Below are 26519 nucleotides of genomic sequence, written 5' to 3'. Positions count from 1 at the left end.
GGGCCTCAGCTCCCTCCTGCCTGCCCCTGTGGCTGTGGGGTGAAGCTGAATTCCCTGTGAGGCTCTGTGATCTGTTCAATGTTGGTGATCATCCCGTTTTCCCTAATTCTCTTGGTAAACACCAGGCACTGATAATATCCCAGTGAAGTGGCAGAGTGAAATGAGCATCTCGCAGCCTGTATTGCTAATTTAAATCCAGTTAATTAACACTGCATAAATAACATTTCTATAGCAAGGTGTGCAGCAAGCTGTGTGGTAGAGGATTTAATTATGTAGAAAATGTGCAGCAATCATAATCGGTCTGTCCCTCTGGGTGCAACAATATCAGACTTCCCACACTTAGAGGAAAGCTTTAATTAGAAATGGAATTACCTATTAGTGCTAAAACTAATTGATATTTCCTGTTTGGCCTGTACAGAGCTATCCTGGGGCAGGAAAAGATGGGAGTGCTGACCTGCCCGGGGTGCTGACCCTGGGTTGCCTCTGGACTATTTTGGAAGTTTTTCTCTCTGTACTCTGTTTCTGCCTCACTCCCGTTGTGTCACAAATGACTCCAGGGAGGGACTTCCCCTTTGTGTAGCTGGAAAAGGCCAAGACAGCATGATTTTGTTTCCAAGATGAATTTTTGCAACTCTTAACATTCACAGAGAGGACACTGAAATTTCTGCATTACTGCGGTGCTGTGACATCTCACTGATTTCATTAATGATTGCTTAGGGGAGAGTTAATTAGTATTTAAATGCAACTCGAGTGGCCTAGGCCAACACCCAAAGTTCTCCAAAAGAACCTCCCAGAAGGTTTTTAGAAGAAATCACAGCATCCTGTTGGTATTTGTGGCACATACTCTGTTTAATCCGGATTGGATACATCAGGTACAGCAGTGGCACAAGACTCAATACTGTAAATGATATACAAGTTTCAACATATGCACTACAATTCCAAAAGAAGACAACAGGAAACTTGGTTCTCCTAGAAAGTTGTTCTCAAATGAAGCTACCTGCAGTTGTGTCTGGTACATTTCGTGTCTGTCCTCTGACATTTGTAAAGCAAAGCCCATTTAAAGTACGAAAATAGAAAATAATAAGGTCATAGAGCTTCTTATAACACAGAACTCCTAAAGAAAACACCGTTGCATTGGAATGCCGTACCGGTTTATCAAAAATAGACCATCACACCATTTTGAGAGACTTGGTTGGTCCAAGGAGCCCCTGGGAGCTCCCAGTGGTGGCTGAACAAGGGAAGAGCGCTGGGGACCTTCCCCAGCTGAGGCTCTGGGGTAGCACTGGTTTAACCCAAAGGGGGAGGGACACACGGACACACACAGAGGAACAGACCTGGCTGGGAACAGGAGGAGGGGGTTTCACAAGCTCTTTGTCACCCGGTCTTTCGTTCCACCTGAAGCGTTTCTGGCACAGGTTCTGCTCCCTGAACAGAAGCAGCAGTTCTGGCTCTCTGTCTCCAGAATTCCCCGTGGCATTTCGGGGTGTGGTGGGTTGAGCTCTGCTTAGTGCAAGAGGAGGTGCTCGTTGCTCTACGGGTTGTGGGATTGGCAGAGAGGTGAAATGACTTCTTCCAGGTCACTTAGTGATTGCTCAGGAACTCAGGAGCAGAGCCCAGGCTGCTGATGCTCAGCTCCTGATGTTCACTGCCTTCCCTTTGCTCTCACAGTTTTAGAAAGAGAAAATCACCACGGACAGCGTTTTTGGCAAATACAAAGCTTAAAAACTTGGGCTCTAAACCCATGGGTCTACTGCAGTCGGCTCCAAGGGCTGGAGAAAAATAAGTGTTCTGAAACAAAATATTGAGATAGACTGGATGGATGAATGATGTGGGAAAGGTGTTTTATTCACCTGACTTGAAAAGCAGAAATAAGTTTTCAGTTCAAAGCTACTGATGTTCACCAGCTCTCCACGAGTGCTGACTTTGTAACTCTGCCTTACTCCAACAGATCAAAATATTACAAAATCCAAGGGATGTTACAACACACAAATCAAATGTGATTTTTAATTTCCTGAATTTTCTTTACAATGCATGTAAGAGGCAACATGTTTGCAACTTCTTTACATTAAGAAAAACGCAAAATCCTGAAGGAAATTTGCATTCTTTAGCTGCTTTTAATCTGATTTTCATGCACACACTTTAAGCTGTCTGGCCTAGAATGACAAACGCTGGGTTGAAGTACAGGTGTGTTAGCGACAGGTTTGGGTTGAAGAAGTGGCACTGATGAAATTTGGTCTTTCTGGCCAATTAAAGAAAGATGCATTTTGAATTATCCATCAGCTTTATTCCACACCAAAGCCGTGTGTGTTACTTGGGTTGTCTTTTTTAAGGAAAAATGAAAGCAAAAGGTGGCTTTGGAAAGAGGAGATGGAAGTCAAAGCCTATGTGTGAAAGGTATTTTTCATCATTTGCTGCCAGCTGGGTGTGAATCCTGTCAGCAGCTCAATGCCAGGTGAGAAGAGAGGAAATCTATTGATAGAATAGGCTGAAAATTGGTGAAAATATATTTCCTTTAGAAAAAGCTTTGGAAAAGAAATAAAATGCTCAGAAAAAGGTGTTGCTCCTTAGATATTTTTAATATTGCTTTAGGAAAATCTGAAAAAAAAAAAATTCCACTTGCTTTTTGTACAAAGGATATGTTTTTATTCTTTTTTTCTAAAACTATAGGAGTTGCAAGGAATGAGAGGAGGGGGAAGGCTTTGAGCTGCAATGCCGGCACAGCACTGATGTTCTGCTGGGGCTGTTCCCAGAGCCTGCCCCTATTCCTGTGCTGTCCCTGCCCTGATCCTGGTGCTGTTCCTGGTGCTGTTCCTGCCCTGTTCCTGGTGCTGTTCCTGCCCTGTTCCTGGTGCTGTTCCTGTGCTGTTCCTGCCCTATTCCTGTGCTGTCCCTGCCCTATTCCTGTGCTGTCCCTGCCCTGATCCTGGTGCTGTTCCTGGTGCTGTTCCTGCCCTGTTCCTGGTGCTGTTCCTGCCCTGTTCCTGCCCTGTTCCTGTGCTGTTCCTGGTGCTGTTCCTGCCCTGTTCCTGGTGCTGTTCCTGCCCTGTTCCTGCCCTGTTCCTGCCCTATTCCTGTGCTGTTCCTGCCCTGTTCCTGCCCTGTTCCTGTGCTGTTCCTGCCCTGTTCCAGGTGCTGGTTTTGTGTGGGCTCAGGGATGGGTGTGTCCCAGCGACGGGTTGGGATGCTGGTAAGGCAGGGCAGCACTGGGGAATGGATCCCTGTCCCTGTGGGATGGATCCCTGTCCCTCCAGGAATGGATCCCTGTCCCTGTGGGATGGATCCTGTCCCTGTGGGATGGATCCCTGTCCCTCCAGGAATGGATCCCTGTCCCTGTGGGATGGATCCCTGTCCCTGTGGGATGGATCCCTGTCCCTCCAGGAATGGACCCCTGTCCCTGTGGGATGGATCCTGTCCCTCCAGGAATGGATCCCTGTCCCTCCAGGAATGGATCCCTGTCCCTCCAGGAATGGATCCCTGTCCCTGTGGGATGGATCCCTGCCCCTGTGGGATGGATCCCTGTCCCTGTGGGATGGATCCCTGTCCCTGCAGCTCCCAGGGGTGCACAGTGCTCTCCTGGGGTGCACCCCGGTTTTCCACAGCACAGTTGCAGGTGCTTTTTGGAAGCTTTACTTGGGCGACTTCAGAGGATAAAGGGAGCTAATGCCTCCTGTAAAAATACCTTTAGCCCTGTTCCTCTAGGCTCAGGCTTCCTTAATTCTGTGTTTTAATCCCCTGAGAGCCTGTGCTGAGGGACTGACAGCGTGGGGCAGCACCTGCCCACGGCAGAGGCACGAGCCGTGACTCCCCAGCAAGGATAACAATTCCTGGTTTTTGGAAGAAAACAGAGGCTGTGGCAATCAGAGCCCAAGCAGCCAGCCAGAAACTCCTGGAGCTGGCTTTCCTCCTTCTTTTTAACCTCTTAAAATCGAATGTCACACTCTCTTTTCTGAAACGTTCGACTGACAGCGATTAAAAGCCCCGACAGTGCTTTGGCCAAGGGCTGCCACGGTGGCTATTTACAGATACAGAGATGCAAAGGGCCTTGCTCAGCACTCACACTAAATCAGGAATAAGAAAGGCAGCACCAAGAATCCACGTGGAATCCCTGACTCTCTGTAAATTTTATTCCTGTCCCCTGACAGCACGGGGGCATTTCACCCTCACACTCTGCGCCAGTGGAGATGAGGTTGCAAAGGTGGCAAAGGTGGAGAGCAAGGCCTCTGATCTAGGAGGGCAAGGGTGCTCAGATGATGACAGTTAATGAGAACAAAGCTAAAATAAATTAAAACATAGAGAAAAAAAAAAAAAAACAAAAAAACCCTCAGTAATGGTAAGATTAACTGCAGTATAACCTCCTACAGGAAGCAGCAAAAGGCAGAACATTTTAATCTTTTAAAACAGGACTAAACATAGCTTTGGGTAACATATTACAGCACTGGAATAAATGACTGGAAGCTGATGCAGCTACTGGAGGCTCAGCCATAGCCCTCCTGTTCCTGCAGGACCCTAAGGAGGGGTTTGAGTCAATGCATCAGCCATCACTCACAGCAGGAGTGCTGCCAAAGCGGGGTGCAGCTCCTATGTGTAATCAGCGCTAATTATCTATACATGTATGTGTCTGTAATCAGCTATATGTGTGTGTATATGTGCATATAAATATTACATCGGGAGAGGTCAATGGGGGATGTTGAAAAGAACCATCATCCCTTTGCTGAACCAGCCCCAGACACTCTTTGAGCCGTTCTTTTCGCCGTGGTGTTGGTAAAATCACCGCTCAGGATGGGAATGGGATGTGTCCCTGTTCCCCCCGGGCTGCTGGGGGCAGTGCGTGGGCCTTGGAGGGGTTTGTGCATGAGCACCGGGATCAGCCACAATCGGTTGGGACAGGGGGGAGATGTTCCTCACTCTGCCCTTCGTGGATCCCCCTGGAAAAAAAGGGGGCTCCAGGAAAGCAGAACGGCAGGAAAGATTTCCTCTTGGCAGGGGGAATCAGCTGTTTAAGGTCCATGGATTTTGTGATGAATCCTTCCTAGGAAGGTCTCAGGAGGAGGTGCCAGCGCTGAGCACGCCTCAGCCCCAGCACGAGGTACCTGGCAGTACCACACAGTGCTCTTCAGTTTTTGGTTAGCTCTTAGGTTCATCAGTAGACTTTTCCCAAACTAAGTGTAGAACTGTGAATAGAAAATGCTGTCTGTACCACGCCTTAGCGAAGGTTTCCCAAACTCCAGTCCTGCTCCCCCTTCTTCGGGCAGATCCTGTGCTGAGCCTGGAGAACTGAAACTGCTGACTTTGTCTATCCCCAAAATCAGTGCAGCCCAGAAGCCGTGGATGGGACACCTGGAGCCCTAAGACTGCGAAAAAGCCAAATACCTCTCTGTCCATGCAAGATATTTGGCTCTGGGGTTAATTATTATCAAGTATAAATCCAGACATTATTTGGCTACTATTTACAACGGGTTATACGTCCAGTGCTAGCAAAAGAAATTTCCATATAGAAACCAAAACGTAAAAAGCATGGGCATACATTACAAGGAACCTCTGTTAGACTCGTGAACGCTTGATGCAGTTGAGTTCAGTGCTTTCATTCTTTGCCATTTGTTTGTACAGTATTAAAAAAGAATCCTACCTCTTTTTTTTCTTTTTTTTTTTCTGTTTTAAAAATACAGAACTGTAGTCTAGTCACGCTCTTACAAGTAAGTGAGAACAAAACCAAAAAAAAATAATAATAATAATAATAAAAAAAATAGAAAGCAGATACCCGGGTGGGACTAAAACTCTACTAAAGCCTGTCTTCTTTTTTTTGTTGTTGTTGTTGTTGTTGTCCTTTTTTTTGTTGTTTTGTTTTTGTCCACAAATATGTTTCCACAGACAATAATTAGCAGACAAACACACTGTTTGCAGTTGCACTGTATTGACTTAAAAGGCGGATACAAAACAGTCTAAATGGGGGATGGCATCCAGGGTGGGAGGTGTGTGTGGGTGTGGGTGTGTGTGCACACCTGGGCACCTCCCTGGCAGAGCCCTGCCCTCGGGTGCCTCTCTGCACACTCACACACACTCACACACACAGCGGTGCAGGGGACTGCTGTGACAGGTGGCTTCTTTTGTCTAAATCTTTTCCTATAAAAGAAAAAAAGGAGAGCGGGCGGGGAAAAAAAACAAAAAAAAAAAAAAACAAAAAAAAAAAGGTGAAATTTTGGTTGGTTGGTTTAAAGGTTCTCCTCCACGAGGGGAAAAAAAAAAAAAAAAATTCCCACAAAATCCATTGTTTTTCACCTTTGCAGTCATTTCCTCGTGAATAAATATTATCCATTAAAAACCTTTAAAAAGGTGCTGCGATACACAGTGTTATGTTTCCGTTCTCTTCGGTGCCTCTCTGCTCGCCGTCGCCGTTCCTCCCTCCGCATCCTCCGCAGGTCCCGGGGCACCAGTCGCTGTCCCCGCAGGATTTCGCTGCCCCGCCGCCTCCTCGCTCCGCGTCCGGGGCTCTGCCCGGAGCCCGGCGCGGCTCCAGCGGGCGGGGACGCGGAGAAGCGGAGGGAGAGCGGCTCCGGAGCTTTCGGCCTCCTTCCCCCCGCGGCACCGCTCACAAGGCGGAGACCTTGACGATGTTGGCGGTGGCCGAGCTGGGAACGTTCGTGGCGTGGCCGGGGCTGCCCGGGCCGGGTCTGCTCTCGCCCTCGGGAGTCAGCGCCGGCGGCGTGGGGATGCTGATGATGGCCGTGGTGATCTGCGAGGCTTTGCAGTTCGGTCTCAGCCCGTCGTCCGATTTCATGTTGAGGCTGGAACGACTAGAAAACAAATTTAGTGCTCGGCTCGTTTCTCGACGCGAGGCGGTAGGGAGGATGGGGACGGCTGTGGTTCTTAGTCGGGATCTTATTCAGCTGAAATATTCAAAGATTCCATTTAAACATCCCCCACCCCGTTCCTGCGAGGCACCATTTATGTCTACACGGATTACAGCAAGCTTTGGTAATGTTCCCCCTGGTTAGGAGACGGATTTTTCAAATTGTTCTGTTTCCATTTCCTTCTTGCATAATTCCAGTTTATTTAAAAGGATCTCTAAATACGCTGTCCTGTGCAGCGCATCTTTTCCGAGCACAGGTAGTTCTTTCTGAGAAAGATGTTGTCTTTCTTGCATTTCAAACACCTCTTTCATATTCACCATCCCTTGATCTTTTCTATTTTATTTCTCCCTGCAGTAGTTTCAAGGATCTGACAGCTGGGAGCATTCTTATTAGATCTGCATCAATTGCATCCTATAATTAATTACGGAGGGAAAATGATAGGTTGATTTCTGTGCATCTGCACAGCTACGGGAGTCTGCTATTACCAGCGCCACACAATCATTTTCAACACAAGGCCTCGTCCTTTCAGAGTGCAAGGCTCCCGGCGGGGAAGGGAAGCTGCTGCCGCTGGTATCTGGGAGTGACTCACCAGAGGATGGTTTCTGATCCCTCAAACATCCACCAGCAGAACACACTCGGACACCTCGGGCACAAGCTGAGAGTGGGCAGCCCCAGGGCCTGGGTGCCTCTGCCAGGGGTAACCTGTACACCCAGCTGGTTGCATTCCACATGCAAAAAATAACTGGAAACTTCTTTTTTTTTTTTTTCTTTTTTCTCTCTCTCCATCCTTTGCCCAGTTCGGTAAGCAAGTGAAATAAGTGTTGACATTTAAAATATCACCGGCATCTGATTTAGCGCCCAGAACAGTTGACATTCCTCTGAATTACTGCTTCAGGTGCTGGTTTAAAATATTGTCATATTGAAACTGAAATAGCTGGAGACTTGTTTTGTACTTATTCATTCATAATTCATGCTCTGAAATGCCCTTCTGGCACGAAGTAATCGCTCGCTGCCCTAAAGGCAGCTTTGTTTTTGTCTCGACATCCCTTTGATAGGAGAGGGGAGAAGAGGAATGGGACATTCAAAACCAGCCCTGGTGCACAAAAAACTTAATGGGCTAAGGGGGATTTAGAAAGTAATTTAATATTTGCAGGAATTATATGCTGAATAAATGATTCTTTTTCAGCATTTTATGCATAAAATGGAATTTTAAACATTTTCTATTAAGGGACACTTAACCTGTGCCCTTTCTGGCTTTTTAGGTCACAGCTACTAAGACACCGTTGTGAAATTCCTCTTGTTGGCTTCCCAGGGATGCTCAGAGGGGCAATTTAGATTTTGGGACAATGAAAATCAGTGGAGCGTCGCAGGGGGACCACATCAGCTCTCCAACCACTTTGGCCGGCACACACTGCTGCCCCGTCGGCTTTGCCAAGGTGCCCGTTCCCTGGGGAGCCTGTTCTGTGCCCTCTGGGAGAAGAACCCTCTCCTGATATACCTGATATCCACCTTCCCTGGGGAGCCTGTTCTGTGCCCTCTGGGAGAAGAACCCTCTCCTGATGTACCTGATATCCACCTTCCGAGCTGCACTGGAGCCTGGCTTTAATTGGCTTCCTCCCAGGGCAGCAGGAATCGCATCCCTGGGGTCATCGCTGCGAGGGACACAAAGATGCTGCCACCAGCCCCTGCCCCTGGCTGGAGAACGGCTCTGCCAGCCCCGCAGCTGGGCACAGCTGGGCACATCTGGGCACAGCCCTGCAGCCAGGACACAGCCCTGCCGGCCCTGCAGCTGAGCCCAATGCTGCCAGCCCTGCAGCTGGGCACAGCTGGGCACATCTGGGCTGCCAGCCCTGTCAGCACTGCAGCTGAGCCCAACACTGTCAGCCCTGCCAAGCCTGCCAGCCCTGCAGCTGGGCAATTCTGGACACAGAGGTCACACCCCTGCCATCCCCACAGCCGGGCACAGCTGGGCACAGCTGGTCACACCCCTGCCATCCCTGCCATCCCCACAGCCGGGCACAGCTGGGCACAGCTGGTCACACCCTGCCATCCCTGCCATCCCCACAGCCGGGCACAGCTGGGCACAGCTGGTCACACCCCTGCCATCCCTGCCATCCCTGCCAGCCCCGCAGCTGGGCACAGCTGGGCACAGCTGGTCACACCCCTGCCATCCCCACAGCTGGGCACAGCTGGTCACACCCCTGCCATCCCTGCCAGCCCCGCAGCCGGGCACAGCTGGGCACATCTGGTCACACCCCTGCCATCCCTGCCAGCCCCGCGGCCGCTGCCGGCGCTCAGCACGACCCCTGCGCGTACCTGGCGGTGAGGGAGGGCTGCTCGCTGCACTGGATGTGGATGGTGCTGAGCTCCTGCATGCTCCGCAGCCGCGTGGCCGGCACGCTGGAGTTGGGCAGGTGCGTGGTTTTCTTGCTGCGCCGCGAGCAGCAGGACGCGCTCAGCCCGTGGTGGCTGCTCAGCGAGGGGCTCCGCGACGAGGGGTAGTTCTGCATCGAGCTCTCCATGCAGTTCTGCTCGAACAGCTGCTCGTCGATGAACTCGTGGTTCTGCCGGGGGGAGAAGAGGAGCTGTCACGCCCTGGGGACGCCCAGCCCGGGCTGGCGGTGTCAGCCCCTGCGCTGTGGGAGATGCTCTCTGTGCCTGAAAGGGCTGCGGGGCAGAGCTCGGCAAGAAACGACCCTGCCCTCGCTGCGGCCAGGGGAGGTTTTGCTCTCCTGTGTCGGCAGGGACGCAAGAGGAGCTGCTGCAGTGAGAAAAGCGGGAGGGTGTCGCTGCTGCCTCGCTCACGCAGCCTGAGATGGTCAAGCTGTTGGGTTCAGATCCATAGGGTTTGAATTTTTTTTTTTTTTTCTTTTTTGTCTGGATTCCAGAACGGTCTCGAAAAGTCTGGAATGCCACGTGGTTGTGAAACCCAAAAGGAGTTCGTGCTCCTTTTCCTTTATGCCTGGGGATTGTATTTTATTTGGATGATCACCTTGCCATAGAACTTAATGCTTGCATTGGCTGTTGGGGTCAAAGCATCCCTGCAGTGCATGAGCTGGGAGGAATAAACACGGCAGTGAAGAGGGGAAAGTGTTCAGAGGGAAGGAAATTCAGAAAGCTGAATCACTAAAGAGCTTTTGGCTAAGGAACGGGAAATCCTGAAAGAAAGAAAGAACTCGTATGTGTGGCTATGAACACCCAGGTAGAGTGAACAGACTTCATCCAGTCCCTGTCAGCTGCAGCAAAGATGGGAAACAAAAGCAACCATGCTGAGGGCAGCCACCAGATCTCACTGGAACAAGTAACAACTCTCACAGGGAACAAGAGCACTGGAAAGCCAAAGGGAGCCACGTGCACAAACTCGCCAGGACGAGACCAGGAGAAGTAAAACAAACACTGTCCAGACACGGCACAGAGACCACAGAGAAAACAGATCGAATTGAAAAGGAAATACCTTGATGGTGGAAGTTCGTACAGATAACAGGGGATCATCCACAAGATAGGACAATCCCTACGGGACACCATGCCAACAGAAGATAAAAACACAATTCATTGTCCATTCCAGCATTCAGAAGTTTAGTCCCAGCACTGCATCTCTTGCCTCGGCATTCCAGCTCAAGTTTGAATGGGCAACAGAACCTTCTCTCAGGCCCCTCAACCAGAATCCTTCTGATAATTCAGCTTTTGAGTGTTTTGTTCATGGAAACAGAACAAAACCCAGAACAGCTCCATTACTTTGATCTTTTGAGAGCCAAAGGCAAACGAGGTTTCGGCTGCTAATTCACAAATCACAGACTGGGATTGTTTTGCTGTTGTGTCACCAATGGATTGTGAGGCTTGATCAAACACTGTGAAAACACTGGGGAAGGGTTTGGGTTGAAGGACTGGGTTCAGGGCACTCAGCACTTGGAGAAAACACAGCATGTGAATGTCCAGACTCAACCTGGGAGCTGGAATGAGAGGGAACAAAAAAAAAAATCCCTCCTTTTGTTTGAACAAACTCCGTCTGCTGTGGGAATATGACAAAGTAATCTCTGTTGTGGCAGCCACAAGTACTCCAGGGTCACTTTGTCACCTGACACAGCAGATCTGTGGCCATTCACGGGCACTCAGCTGGAAGCGTGTGCCACTGAGAATCCAGAGACCAGGCCAATAAATCACGGACTCGGAGCCTCCTCTGCCTGCTTTCAGGAAAGCTGAATTGCCCATTGAAACAAGCTTGCAACCATGGTACATTCCTCGTTCCATTCCTGCAACTTGCTCACAAAATGACTCTTCAGTGTTTAAAAATGCTTTTACTGCGATTTCAATTTTCTGTTGCATGGTTTTCGAATAGATCACGTGAAGTGCAGGATCTCCTCACAAACCCATCGAACTTTCTGCCCTGATAATTCCAGACCAGAATCCAAACCTGCTGTCTGGTTTGGGGCTACACCACGGCAATAACTGCCTGAAAAACACGAGGAAAAACCCCGCTGTGCAGATTCTCCTTCTGAGTTTTAACCCAAATTCAAATATCACTGTGACTGCCACCGCTTGCTGAAGAAGAGGAACATTTGGAACATTTTCATTCTCTGAGCAGCCTTTGTGAGCGCGGTGGGCTGACACAGCCAGGGTACCACGCCCACTAATTAGGATGCCACGCCCATGATTAAGGCACCACGCCCACTAATTAGGATGCCACGCCCATGATTAAGGCACCACGCCCACTAATTAGAATGCCACGCCCATGATTAAGGCACCACGCCCACTAATTAAGGCACCGCTCCCCAAATTGGGGCGCACTTTGGCCAGCCCAGGGGTGTTCACCTGGTCCTGCACGGGTCAGAATTTCGGTGAGCCTTTCTGAAAGGGCAGACCCTGCAGGCAGAGCTGTCAGCTTCTCTTTGCTCCGGCCCATTTGTTCACGTTTTCAAAGGAAAGTGGTTTTTTTTGGAAATAGGGGTCATAGGACTTAAGGTTTTAGGCAGAAAGTTTTAAACTGAAGAGTCAGGCTGTGAAATATCTGCTGGTAATGTAACATTGAAATAAAGGCAGCATGAGTTGTATAAAACAAATTCAGTAGTTATTGATACAGGAAGAACCAGTTCACTGCCCTTGGCACGGGGACCTTTAGAGCTCATTAGGCTCAGGCCACGGTAATGAATTACTCAGCTTCTTCCAGTGTATCTCTGAGGCCTAAGTGGTGCTATTCCAGCACAAGCCAAACTATGGAAGTGAAGGTGATTTGTCTAAAAGAAACCCTTGCAAGTCAGAAATCAAAAGTACACTTGATGACGGATGCAGATAGAAAAAGGCATGAATATTTCAAGTGTTAACCTCTCTCCATTCTGCCTAGAATGAATCATGGTACAGATAATGTGTTTCTTTACGGCAGAACCTTTTCTATACACCTGGAAGCAAAACATACGTATCAAATAAATATCTGAAATGTTCCCAAAGACTGCAGCGTACACAATCAGTCAGTAATGCAAAATAAAACCCTGGCTCCCAACACCTTGCAGGATGCAAACAGAAAAGCCATGCTGCACAAACTGCCTGGGTGGCTTCGAGATAAATCACCTGCCCTTGCAGCCAGAGATGAGAAAAGATGTGTGCCACCCTAAAACCCTTGAAGAGGGTTCATCCTCTCTGAGCCATCTCCAGGGCTAAAGGTGATTTTTTCCCAGCCTGTGGGCTCTGTGACCAGGCTGGCTCTGCAGTCCCCAGCAGCATCTTCCTGCCGGGGCAGCGGCACCAGGGCTGGGGATGTGATGTGTGACCGACAGCACACGGGAAATGCACTTGGGGTCTCTCTCAGGAGCCCCGAGGAAATGAAACGTCTTATTTCTAGGCTCTCCCTAACCCCTCTGTGCAATCTGCGTGTGTCCAGGTGAACTCGGCTGAGAAGCTGCTGCTGGCTCTGTTACAGGTGTAGGGGACTGAGGGGAGCAGATAATCCCATCCTCATCCCCCGGCACAGGAATTCCTGGTGTTATTTTAAAGACAAGGAAGTAGAAGTGCATTTAACCCACTGCAGGCTGCTCTGGGGAGCTCACAGTGAGCGCCAGCCCTGGCAGGGAGTGTGGCAGGGTCCCCTGAGAGCCCCCTGTGTGAAATCTCCTCCCCGGGCAGCCCCGGCCGGGCACCCCGAGCCCTGGGTGGGGACGGGCGGTGTTGGTACTTACGGTTGTTTTTTCCAGGCAGTGCAGCAGATGGTGGTGTTGGCTTTCGATTAAGGAGGTGCCTTTAGTCATGTGCTGTTCCTCCTCGGTGGATCCCTGAATAGCCACAGAAAGAGGGGAACAAAACCCAAACCGGGTGTGAAACCAGGAGAGCAAACAGAACCAGCAGCACCGGCAGGAGCTGTCACAGGGGTACAGATAACAATTTCAGTGCTGCCAGCTCTCAGGGCTTTCTCCTGACTCTGAGGAAGTTTCCTCAGGTTTTTTTCTTAAGGATTTTGCTTCTCCACCCTGGTGGACTCAGATTTGGTTCAAACTCTGTGTGTTCCCGGGTATTCCATAGCTAGGGAGGGAACAGGGGAAGGGCTGCTGACTTACCGTGTCCAGCTCAGGAACCAGAACGGAAAGAAAAAACAACAACAAAAAAAATAGAATCTATGCTGCTGTAGTTTTCCAGAAGACATTAAGACTGCTAAGCTTTGAGTGCCACCAGCTGTCCCTGACCTGGAGCCTGTGTCAGGAGGCAAAGCAACGCTGTCCTGACCCCTGGCTCTGCTGACCCGGGCACAGTGTGCCCAGCCAAAGCTCCTGAGTCACGGCTGCGCAGGGAGCAGGGATGGCACTGTTGACGTTGAGTTTAAGGATGTTCACTCAGTGCTGCTTGTTTCTGGTCTGGGAACTGCCTGTGGTTTCAGCACAGTGTGGTGTGCCTGTGAGGACCAGCGCTTCCAAAAGCAGGGACTGCGTTAAAGCAGCAGTTTGGGGGTGTCAGATGTTCCCAGTGCCTCGGAAGTAAGGGGGGGCCTGATGTCTTCTGTAATTCCTAAAGCTGAATGTTAAAAAAATGGATGTGCATGGCTCGGCTCGCTGCTCAGGATCTGACTGCTCAGGAGAGGAAATGGGTGGCAGAACATCTCTCCAAGACGTGCCTTGCTGCTCTCGGGGGGATGGAATTCAGCCGTGGTTAAAGCATTGCAGTCAAATACACCCCTGTGTCCCACTGCTTCCCTGCAAGTGCTGGCTCTGGATGCCATCCCCAGGCTGCTGCTGTGATCCTTAAGTGGAGGAATAACTCTGACAGGTGCCAAAACACAGCTGAAGTGGTACATTAAGGAAGCCGACTTCCTCAACACAGAATTAATAGATTCCTGTGGGAATGAATCTTAGGCAGGTTATGGGTTTTTTGTTGCTGTTGTTTTGGAGGATGAACATCCCCAGACGTATTTTTAGAAGTGGCCTAAAAACAAAAATCAGTTCCATTTTTCTTATTAACAATCCTCCAGGTGAGGCAACACATCCAGCAGGTCCTGCTGGTTCCTGCTGAGATGACTGACTCCACTGGAGGCTGGGATGGAATATTTCCCATGGAGATCCTTGGAAGCCCTAAAGCAGCGATGATGCTGCACTAAAACACCGGGGAAAGAGAGAGGAAGAGCACATCTTGCAAACAGCATCTTTTTATGAGGATTTGCCTGAGAGGAAATAGAAATGGGATGTGAAAGCCAAGGCAGAGCTTCCCCAGCTCTGGCAGGAGAGCCAGGGCAGTTGCTGAGTGTTGGCAGCACAGCCCAGCCCAGCCTCTGCCTTCCTGAGGGAAAGGCTCAGGGGATGGCAGCGACCAGGAATGACCTGAGGTGTCAGGGACTGGGAATTGTGCCCTGTCTTCTTCGGGAGGTTTTCTCAGCTCAGTGTTTCCAGAAGCAGAGAGCAGGAACCGCCCGAGGCCATCCAAGGTGGGAAGTGGGCAGAGATCTGCAGGAACCGCTGCCCTGGGCCAGGGCCAACATCCCAGGCACTTGGCATTTGGGGAGTGGAGCTGAGGAAAGGGATCCTGCAGACACAGGTTCTGCACCAGTGGTTCCTGTGTTACTGCAGGCAAACAAATTCTGGGGCTCCAGCAGGAGAGTTTGGCTGCAAGGGAAGAGCTGGTGGGGGAAGGAGAGGTTTGCTCCTGGAGCAGGGATGCCAGTTTTGCAGGGATTTGATGCCAGTTACCATTCAGTTTGCTCTTGGAAGACATTCAGTGAACTGCTGGTTGCTTGTGAGGAGGCTGTAGCACGCTGTGGTGTCAGTTCTGAAATCCAAAATTCTTCCACTTCACCTCGGTTTGGGTGCTCCATCAGTGGGCCCTGGGGAACTGGTCCAGGGGCTGGACTGGCCCTGTCCAGGGCTTATCTGGGGCTTGTGAGAAGGCCCCAGAGCTCCCAGCCTCCTGTTCCTGGAATATTCCCCTCCTGGCACTGCAGCTAAAAGGGAATTTCAGCTCTACAAGGAGATTAGCACTAAGAAGATACGTAGGCTGCTGCCATGGGAAGAATCTCACCATCCCTTGAGCACTTTTGACATAAAGCCCACTGAAAAAAACCCTCTAAATGTGAGGAAAACAGTCTGAGCTCTTCATGCCTAGATGGCAAATGCCACAAATCCACATGTTTGTGGAGCACGAGGCTGCATTCTCGCTGGAAGCTGATCTCCTTCCTGCTGCTGTCCTTGGATGAATCCTCTTCTTTGCCTTCTCTCCCCTCTGCCGGGAGGCTCCAGGCTGCTCCCGTGGCAGGAGGCGTCAGAGTGCTCATCCCGTGCTAATGAGGGCACACATTCCAGAATCCCCAGCAGAGAGGGGTTTCCAAAGGATTGGTTTGGCTGCAGAGCCCCAGGCAGGGAGAGCGTGGGGCTGGCACTGCTCCGTGACCCCTGCCAGGGTCACTGTGTCTGCTGGGACCTTGTCACACAGTGACACCCTGATCCCAGAGCTGGGGATGGCAGAGGGAATGTCACAGTGACACCATGATCCCAGAGCTGGGGATGGCAGAGGGAATGTCACAGTGACCCCCTGATCCCAGAGCTGTGGGATCACTGGGGATGACAGAGGAAAGGTCACAGTGACACGGTGATTCCAGAGCTGGGGATGGCAGAGGGAATGTCACAGTGACACGGTGATTCCAGAGCTGGGGATGGCAGAGGGAATGTCACAGTGACACCCTGATCCCAGAGCTGGGGATGGCAGAGGGAATGTCACAGTGACACCCTGATCCCAGAGCTGGGGATGGCAGAGGGAATGTCACAGTGACACCCTGATCCCAGAGCTGGGGAATCACTGGGGATGGCAGAGGGAATGTCACAGTGACACCCTGATCCCAGAGCTGTGGGATCACTGGGGATGGCAGAGGGAATGTCACAGTGACACCATGATCCCAGAGCTGTGGGATCACTGGGGATGGCAGAGGGAAGGTCACAGTGACACCCTGATCCCAGAGCTGTGGGATCACTGGGGATGGCAGAGGGAATGCCACAGTGACCCCATGATCCCAGAGCTGTGGGATCACTGGGGATGGCAGAGGGAATGTCACATGGTGCAGTAATTGCAGTTGGAATCGTGGCTGGGGGACAGAGCAGCCCTGTGGCAGCCTGGCCGTGAACAAACCATTCCTGTTCACGCAGATCCTGGGCAAGGTGTCAAAACAGGCCGTGTACCTGAGCAGGGAAGCAGTTTGACACTAATTTGACTGACAAATATGCGCAGTATGGAGATAATATTTTGGTGCCTATTACAGCAGCTGCACGAGCCGTGCTCCTTTATGTTTTCACAGCTTAAAAAATTTGGCTGTCTAGACTTGCTGTCATTCACATTTTGTTCTCTTGAGAAGGGTTTGTTGCTCTGCCATAAAATGAAAGGACATAAAATCTTGCCTCGTGGAGTTAAAGTGGTCGTGCCCCCCTGTAGGGAAGAACGCTCTGCAGTTCTGTAATTAATTAGTGTCTCTACCTGGGGAGGGAGAGACGTGTTGGGTCTTGATTCTAGCCCAAACCCTTCTGGGGTTCTGTGATTTAGAGCTACAAGCCCACCAGGAAGGCGGTTACAGCCAGAAAACCTTGTGAAAAGCTGCTGTAGGAGCTCCTATAGATCTAAATTTAGTTATTAACGGGTAAAAAAAAAAATCCTCTAGAACCTCTTTAGAAATGTTTCTGTTTTCCTTCCTGCGTCTACAGTGGCTTTTTAGCCAAAATTATCCTTTTCCCCCTTATTTTTGGGCAAGTGCCAGAAAATGAACCCATTCAGGCAAATATTTCTCTCAGCCTCGTGCATTTTGGACTTGAGCATTGGTGTGTCAGCTGCTCTTCCCTGAGTGCTCTTGGCAGGGAGTTTTGGTTGACAAGAGAAGTGAGGAGATCCTTGTGGGGATGGCAGGCTGGAAGATCAAGTGCAAGCGGAGTGCTCCTGCTAAGCTCTCCTGGCAATTTTAAAGACCAGAAACCTGAAATTTAAAAGGAACTTTTAAAATTTTAGCAGAATTTTTGCATGTTTCTGGGTAATGAAATAGCAGAATCCTCGCAGAGCTGACTTCCCATTCCTGAGCCTTTCCTGTGTGGGGATAAAGCTCTGGGATAGGTGTCACCAGTCATGGCCTTTACTTGACACAGAAACTTCTCCTGAGCTGCTCAGCAGTGCCAGATGGTCCAAGAACACATTTCCTGAGCGTGGCTGCCATCTGAAGAGCAGGAGACAGCGCTGGATGCGTAGTCTGAAGGATCCAACTTGTTTTGGAAGGGAGAACAGAACTGCTCTGGGTCCCCCACCTTCCCCATCTGTACTTGGTGTGAAGTGCTTCTGCAGAGCAGTTTAGAGACCCCTGCAGCTGGAAGGATTTGTCTGTCTCAGGCTGCACTGAGCACATCCCACGAGTGCTGCACGACTCCCCTGAGCCGAGCCCACCGAGCTGGGCCAGCAGTGGGCTCATGTCCTGGGGAGCAGCTTTTACAGGGGCTGGAAAGTTTCTTCAGCTTGCATTTTACAGAGTCCTTGGGGTTGGAAAAGCTCCCCCAGCTCCATCAGCAGCTCCTCAAAGAACTCGTTCTCCAGCTCTGTTGTTCCTCCCTGGGCACAAAAGCAGGGATGTGTCCCAGGGAGAGTGAAATTGAGGATTAGATCCCAAGTGAGGCTGCACAAATGAGTTCTAGGTGGTTGAGGGGCTCAGTCATTCTTCATCTCTCTCTCTCTTTGCTCCCCACGTGCATGGAAGGCTGATTTATTTGAAATGAAATCCATGAAATGTGCAAATACCTGCTCTGGTGTTGATCAGGCATAATGTAATAACCTCCGCTCGTGTTTGCTGGTTCTGCTGAGCAATCTGGGCACTTAAAACTTTCCTCCTCCTGAGCAGCCAGAGGCCTCCAGAGGCCTTTAAAAATAAACCCACCACCAGGCTGCCTGAAACAGGAGCTAGGGAATATTTTCCTGTCCTGTTGGAGATGATCAGATAGAACACATTAAACTCCAAAAAAATAAATGGAAGGCAGTGGATATTTATAGTGCGGGCTGTGTAAATCAGTCCAGCTCCAGCAGCTCTCACTCAGGGATCAGAGGGAGCTGTGAACCTGCTCCTTGCTGGAAAACCAGATCCTCTCCTGGCTCAAGGAGGAGCTCAAGGAAGCTTCCCAGCGGAGCAGCTGGATTCCAGCTGTGCCTGCACATCCCGTGTGCAGTGTGATCCCAATCCTGTGTGCAGTGTGATCACAGTCCCATGTGCAATGAGTGATCCTAATCCCACATGCAATGAGTGATCCCAATCCCATGTGCAGTGTGTGATCCCAATCCCATGTGCAGTGTGATCCCAATCCCATGTGCAGTGTGATCCCAATCCTGTGTGCAGTGTGATCCCAATCCCATGAGCAGTGTGTGATCCCAATCCCGTGTGCAGTGTGATCCCAATCCTGTGTGCAGTGTGTGATCCCAATCCCGTGTGCAGTGAGATCCCAATCCCATGTGCAGTGTGATCCCAATCCCATGAGCAGTGTGTGATCCCAATCCCGTGTGCAGTGTGTGATCCCAATCCCGTGTGCAGTGTGATCCCATTCCCGTGTGCAGTGTGATCCCAATCCTGTGTGCAGTGTGATCCCAATCCTGTGTGCAGGGTGATCCCAATCCCATGAGCAGTGTGTGATCCCAATCCCATGTGCAATGAGTGATCCCAATCCCGTGTGCAGGGTGATCCCAATCCCGTGTGCAGGGTGATCCCAATCCCATGAGCAGTGTGTGATCCCAATCCCATGTGCACTGTGATCCCAATCCCGTGTGCAGGGTGATCCCAATCCCGTGTGCAGTGTGATCCCAATCCCATGTGCAATGAGTGATCCCAATCCCGTGTGCAGGGTGATCCCAATCCCGTGTGCAATGAGTGATCCCAATCCCGTGTGCAGGGTGATCCCAATCCCGTGTGCGCCGTGTCACCGCACACCCCGCGTGCCAGGGGCTGAGCTGGGCGCTGGGATCCAGGAGCCGGTGCCAGCCTTTCCCAGCGGGCTGGGATGGGAGCGGGGCCGGGGCCGAGCACTCACCGTGAGCTCCAGGGCCTCGTTGAGGAGCCCGTTGCGTTTGCTGTGCAGGTACGCGTTGGAGCTGCCCGTCTTGGCCACGCGGATCCGCGCCAGGCGCGCCTTCTGCGGGGACAGACACGGGTTAGGGTGGGACAGCGGGGTTAGGGATGGGACAGTGGGGTTAGGGTGGGACAGCGGGGTTAGGGTGATGACAGTGGGGTTAGGGTGATGACAATGGGGTTAGGGATGGGACAGTGGGGTTAGGGATGGGACAGCGGGGTTAGGGTGATGACAGTGGGGTTAGGGATGGGACAGCGGGGTTAGGGTGATGACAGTGGGGTTAGGGATGGGACAGCGGGGTTAGGGTGATGACAATGGGGTTAGGATAGGGACAGCGGGGTTAGGGTGATGACAATGGGGTTAGGGTGATGACAATGGCCTTAGGGATGGGACAGCAGGGTTAGGGATGTGACAGTGGGGTTAGGATAGGGACAGTGGGGTTAGGGTGATGACAATGGCCTTAGGGATGGGACAGCAGGGTTAGGGATGTGACAGTGGGGTTAGGATAGGGACAGTGGGGTTAGGGTGATGACAGTGGGGTTAGGGATGGGACAGCGGGGTTAGGGATGGGACAGTGAAGTTAGGATAGGAACAGTGGGGTTAGGGATGGGACAATGGCCTTAGGGATGGGACAGCAGGGTTAGGGATGGGACAGTGGGGTTAGGATAGGGACAGTGGGGTTAGGGTGATGACAGTGGGGTTAGGGATGGGACAGTGGGGTTTGGGATAGGGGACAATGGCATTAGGGATGGGGACAATGGCATTACGGGGAAAGAGAACAGGGTGCTGCAGTGGGGTGCTGCAGTGGGGTGCTGCAGTGGGGTGCTGCAGTGGGGTGCTGCAGGCCCCTTTGTGCCTCCCAAAGTTCACTTCTGGGGGGCGTGCAGAGCCCTGGAGCCTGGTCCTGGCCGTGCTCGGGGTACAGGGGCAGTGGGTGCTGTTCAGAGCTCAGGTGCTCTGCACACGAGGTGCCTCCATTTCTCAGTTCCCCCCAGCACCCTGCGCCCTCCCAGCCCCACTTTCTCTCTGAGCTCCGTCCCCTGCTCTGCTCGTGCTGCAGCAGCACAGGGACAGAGGTGAGCCCAGCCCGTGTCCCTGCTCTGGCACTGCGACTTCATTAACTGTGGCATCTGATAAAAGAACTCTGCCCAAAAATACACATCCGCAGGGGAACAAGTCAGGTGAGAAGAAGCTGTCCAGAATAATGCCAACAAGAAAAACTAAGACCCTACCTCTTCCTTTTTGATTATTTTTTGATAATTCCTTTTAGCATTTTAGTTTTTCTCTTCAATTGCTGCCTGCTTCTCTGTCGAGTGATTTGCCTTTTTTCCTTTCTACTGTTAATTTATGACTCAAACACCATTGAAAGTAAATACATGAAATAGCTGCAGCTATTAAAAAATAATTACATTGTGCTGTAGTTTAAAATGCTGCATAATCCCTTAAATAACATGGAGCTCGTGATTTTCCCTCCTAATTAGAGGTGCTAACGGGTAAACACTGTAGGAAGGGGAAAGGCAGGAGGCAAATATCTGCAGTGGGTCCAGAGTGGAGCCACTTCAGGAGCTCTATCCCTGTCCAGGTGCGAGCCACTCTGGCCCTCAGTGTTGGAAATATTGGAATTATTTATTTATCCTCAAAATTTATTTATCCTGTGCTTAAGCAGACAATTTCTCAGGCAAGGACGTGCACGAGGTAAAGTTTGCAGCTTTAATTGGGTGGCACAGACTATGACCAGTCTGAAAAATAGGTCTTGACCCCCCTCCCCCAAAATGGGGCCATCTGAAATTGGCTTTATTTTCTACACCTCACCTAGATTTCACTGTCCCATTTTAACGCCGAGCCTCCTGATCTCTGTGTGTGAGAGTGAGATCTCTGTGCCAGGCCAAGGTGCTCCCAGCCTGAGACAGGAGCAAGGCGCAGACTGAGAGCACAGCAGAAAGTGAAATTGCATCTTCACTTTTTCTGAAGATTTTCCCAAGCTGCTCTGCTGCTCTGGGCCCAGAGAAGGACTGGCCTGAGGCTGTAACCTGGAACAAAATCCATGGGGACTGCTGCTACGGAACGGGAGCCGTGGGAGAGAGCCGGGATAAGGGACTGAGCAATATTTCATTTTCCAGGAACATGACATTGTCCCTCCGCTCCTGATAATTACATTCCCATTAAATTGTTTCTTCTAAACACAAGCATGTGCTTTTGTGTGTCTGTTCCTCACTTTTCACAGTGATCTCTCTCCTCTCATCAGGAGTGGATTTTGGGGTGCAGTGGTGTTTTTTCCAGGGATGCTCTGGTGCTCACCACTGAAAGTTCCCATTTCTCCCTGTGCTCGATAAAATCGGGGAATTTGGATAAAATTGCCAGTGCCCAGCTTACCTCACCTGTAGCAGGAAAGGTTCATCTTCATCTTCAGTTCAGTCAATTGTGAAAGTGGATTCAGTCTCAGGCTGTTGTAATGAACATTATTCCCTCTGCCTCCAGGCTAGCAGGGGATCAAATATTAATAGCTGTACTCCATGTGGAGTGGAGATGGTTCTGAGGTCTGTTCCCTTTTCCTTTTGAAACAGGGCCACTTGCTATCTAAATAATTAAGCCCCACAGCTTTTGTAGCTTAGAACAGACGATGTTATTTTAAAAAATGTCAGTGGGGCAGGACAGAAGTTAATCCTGCTCTCCTTACACAAAGGATTGGCGGGGATCGTCGCAGCGCCCAACTCCGGGTCCCCATCGTGATTAAATTTGGTAGATATCTTGATTAACTCAGCTAGAGAAGTTAATTAAAATTGGTGCCTAAAATTGGTTTGGCCCTCCAGACAGTTTCCTCCATTGGACTAGAAACAACGCTGGAACAGCAGCTCAGGTTTTCCTGTGAATGTCTGTGTGCCAGTGTGAATTCTTTGGCCAGCGTCTCTCCAGGTGACACAAGCTCTGCCTGGTGTTTGGGTACCTGTCCTGTGTCCCTCTGGGGGTCTGGCACTTCGATCAAGCCTGACAGTAAAGAAGGGTCGAAGATCTTCCAAATCCTGCCAGATTTTACCACATGTGGGCATGTTTTTGTCATGCCTGTCCTGCAGAGCTCAGCGCTGCTCTCTGGGCACAGGATGGGCGCTGGAGGTCTGCGGTTCTCTGGCCTTCTGCTGCAAACATCATTTTGGGGGAGATGGTTGTCTTCTGCATCTTCTCCCCCAGATGTGACAGACTAAAGGTCACCAGGGCTGGGCCTGAGATCACTGTTACTGAAATAACCCCTGCACAGGAGGCTAAAAAAGGAAAAGCAAACGGCACACTGTGTCTGCATGGAGATGGGGAGAGGAGTTGCTAGGAAACCACAGGATCTCAAAATGCATATGACCTAATCTGGAAGATAATTTATATGATGAAAATAATAATACTAATGACAGCCACTTACGGGTTAGGGCGATTAATTTGGTTATCTCGGAGCCCACGTGTTTCTCGGAGCAGGATGGAAGGCAGGGCTCAGTAACTTGTGGGGTTTGCTGGTTTTTAGGAAACCAGAGGCTCAGAACAAGCAGGAAGGGCAGCAAAGACCTGCACAGGTGAGGAGGGTGCAGCATCCCGGGTGTCTGCACTAACCAGAGGGACTGGCAGAGGAGAGAGAAGAGCCTGAGTTCATCTTGTTGCTTTTGGAGGAGCGCAGGGAGCAGGAGGTGCTGGCTGGGAGAAATGCTTACCAGATGGCAGGCTCAGGAAACACCTAATTATTATTTATTAATGATTTTCATCCAGTTCTCATGGAGATAACGCTCACTCTTGATTTATGTGGGATAAAAATGATTAAGCTACGACCTATGACACAGTTCCATATTTGCCAGGCAACTTCAGCTTTCCAGATCTTCTGTTCCTGAGCAAGCAGGGAGGGGAGCACCTGTACATCAGGAACCCTCTGCAGGCCCTGCAGCCCCTTGTCCCTCTGCACTGGAGCTGTTTTTAGCGTTATCACTCTCAGGATGAGGTTGGAAAGGACCTCTGGAATCCAGTCATGGGTCAGCTGGTGCAACTCTGCAGAGCCACCTCCACCCTGTGTCCAGGAACAGCTCCAGATGTGCACACCTGAGGGTATTCAAACATTAACGGGGTCACCTGACCCAGAGCCACCTCCACCCCGTGTCCAGGAACAGCTTCAAACCCTGCACACCTGAGGGTATTCAAACATTGAGGACACCTGACCTAGAGCCACCTGCTCCTTGTCTCCAGGTGTTTTTTGGGTCTCTCCAGACCTGCACACCTGAGGGTATTCAAACATTGAGGACACCTGACCTAGAGCCACCTCCACCCTGTCTCCAGGTGGATTTTGGGTATCTCCAGACCTGCACACCTGAAGGTATTCAAACATTGAGGACACCTGACCCAGAGCCACCTCCTCCTTGTCTCCAGGTGGATTTGGAGCCATTCCAAACCCTGCACACCTGAGGATATTCAAACATTGAGGACACCTGACCTAGACCCACCTCCACCCTGTCTCCAGTTGGATTTGGATCAATTCCAAACCCTGCACACTTGAGGATATTCAAACATTGAGGACACCTGACCTAGAGCCACCTCCTCCTTGTCTCCAGGTGTTTTTTGGGTATCTCCAGACCTGCACACCTGAGGGTATTCAAACATTGAGGACACCTGACCTAGAGCCACCTCCACCCTGTCTCAGGTGGATTTGGAGCTATTCCAAACCCTGCACACCTGAGGGTATTCAAACATTGAGGACACCTGACCTAGAGCCACCTCCACCCTGTCTCAGGTGGATTTGGAGCTATTCCAAACCCTGCACACCTGAGGGTATTCAAACATTGAGGACACCTGACCTAGAGCCACCTCCACCCTGTCTCCAGGTGGATTTGGAGCTATTCCAAACCCTGCACACCTGAGGGTATTCAAACATTGAGGACACCTGACCTTGAGCCACCTCCACCCTGTCTCCAGGTGGATTTGGATCAATTCCAAACCCTGCACACCTGAAGGTATTCAAATATTAACAGGGTCACCTGACCTAGAGCCATCTCCACCCTGTATCCAGGCGGGTTTTGGGTCTCTCCAGACCTGCACACCTGAGGGTATTCCTGCGTGGAGGAGCTCCCTCTGAGGCCACAGCCTCCCCCTCTCCTCACGTCAGAGATGCTCTGTCCTGCCCCATCTCCCTTTACTGCTGAAACCACACCGTGAGAATTCCCGGCAGAAAGTGCAGCTACTCAAGTTAATTAACCATAACATGCTAATTCCTCAATAAATAAGAGTTTGAATATTATTGGTGATTGCTGATCACCGGTAATATTCAAAATAGTTTGAATATTATAGGTGAGCACCACTGGGCCGTTAAGGCTGGAATAACGCTGCTCTCCTCTCCAAAGCCATCAGTGGAGTGGTTTGGATCTGTTTTTTTATTCTCAAGGTGAACTAACACAGCCATTCAGCAAGTGAATGATTTTCTCACTTTTGTCCACGTCTGTTGCTTGTTTTGGGGGTTTGGACTTTAAATTCTAGATGGAAAGGACGTGTAGATTCTGGCAGATGGAAAAGGTGACAAGCAGATTGTGGAGTTAAACAGAGCACAACACTGCTACAGGATCTAGGAGGAACTTTTTCTTCTTTTAACCTCGTTCTTTCCCCCCTAAGAAACAAAGTATGCACATCTGGATTTTTACTTCCTCTCAAACCTTTACATTAAACAGCTTTTGAGCCAAGTTCAAATATTCTGTCCCTTTCACTTAGGGGGAGATGTTATAGAGCTGCATATGGAAATTAGGTAGTGTAGAACTCATTATATCCCTATATAATTTGATAGAGCCACTTACAGCCAGACCTTGATCTTATTTTGGGCCTCTTCATTACTTTCCAGAGATGAAAGATTCCCCTCTCCTCCTCTGTGCCTCTCCTTTTAATGCTACCTTACCCTTGGCACCATTAAAGCAACAGAACATCATTTCCAATGAACTTTATCATTTAATCTTTTCCAACACTGAGGAACATCATGTTCAGGCTATTTATAGGACAATGCACAGAATATGGAGTTTAATGGGTCTGGGCCTCTACCGGTGACAGATATCCTGGCTGATTAAACAGGGAATTTTCAAAGGGTCACAATTATGCAAAACGGGCAGGATGGTCAGGCAGCCCCTGGAGCTCTGGGCCTGGTCCCCTCCTGTTGTAAACTTCTTTTTGTACGATCTCATCTTGAGCTCAGCAAGCCCTGGCTCAGATTTAGTGAAGCTCTTACTCCTATGGGATATTTGTTTCAGAAATCCTTTCTTCTGTTTAGAAAATGCCTTCTGATTTCCAGCCCGTGTGGTGTCTGTGTGTTCACCCACCCAGCAGGGTCACAGCCAGACCTCGATCTGTGTGAGGACTGACTTTACGGACAGTTTTCCCTTGACTGAATTGTGTTTTACACTGGTGCTGCAACTTGGCTGAAGCTCAAAGCTTCCCCTCTGCTGAAGTTCCCACACTCCCAGCCCAGCTGAGTGACAAATCCACCTCTCTTCTCTTCTCAAAATAATAGCAAAAAAATTCCTACATACACCTTTTTTTAATAGTATTAACGCTGGAACAGATTTTTAGAGCTTGGGTCAGAATTGCTCCAAGGAGATGATCAAAGAAGTGCCCAATTGCAGTGGGAATAATCTGGAATAACTGGAATTGTTATGGGGTGTAAATCAGGATGTCAGGACTTGTCTGGAAACTTATTACTTTAAAAAAAAAAAAAAAAGGGCAAGAAAAGACCCTCATGTTTTTCTGCACCATTAACAGAGATTTTGCTGCTCTCCGTTAGTCCAGAATAAAGCTCAGTGTTCCGCTGGAAGCCAAGTGTGATGAGCAGCTGCCTGCCTGTGATTTATCTCTCTGTCTTTTCTGATCTGTGTTTCCAGAGCTCACTTTTATAATATCTTTCACACAGCTCACACCCCTAATTAATATCTATAAAGTATTCGGGGGCTGGAGGAATTAACAGAATTTGATCTGGTGTCACACGCCAAGGTCCTTGCCCTGATGGATGAGCGCTAATTAATGGTGTGGAGCTGTGGCAGCTGCAGAAGGGAAGGGGATGGCTCAGGTGGTGCTGCCCAGGAGTGTCACTCTGTGGGACAGGTCCCTGCTGGCAGCAGTGAGGGGCTGATCCCCCATC

General features: G+C 50.2%; 1 protein-coding gene across 4 annotated transcripts in view; it reads right to left on the bottom strand.

Annotated features, from left to right (window-relative positions):
• Positions 1-6251: 6251 nt before the first annotated feature.
• Positions 6252-26519, bottom strand: part of KCND3 (potassium voltage-gated channel subfamily D member 3) — a 110408-nt gene continuing 90140 nt past the window's right edge. For 2 of the 4 annotated variants that reach the window (XM_040085490.2, XM_040085491.2), the window contains exons 4-8: positions 19349-19450; positions 13016-13108; positions 10303-10359; positions 9165-9412; positions 6252-6791 (exon numbers count right to left, since the gene is read on the bottom strand). In XM_040085490.2, coding sequence (XP_039941424.1) covers positions 6587-6791; positions 9165-9412; positions 10303-10359; positions 13016-13108; positions 19349-19450 — 705 coding nt within the window. In that variant the 3' untranslated portion in view covers positions 6252-6586. Of the gene's footprint in view, positions 6792-6852; positions 6885-9164; positions 9413-10302; positions 10360-13015; positions 13109-19348; positions 19451-26519 lie in introns of those variants that run through there. The other 2 variants (XM_040085495.1, XM_040085494.2) reach the window with 2 other exon arrangements.

Source organism: Hirundo rustica, chromosome 24 (genome assembly GCF_015227805.2).
Source record: "Hirundo rustica isolate bHirRus1 chromosome 24, bHirRus1.pri.v3, whole genome shotgun sequence".
Taxonomy (NCBI): Eukaryota; Metazoa; Chordata; class Aves; order Passeriformes; family Hirundinidae; genus Hirundo; species Hirundo rustica.
This window is presented reverse-complemented; position numbering and strand designations above follow the sequence as displayed.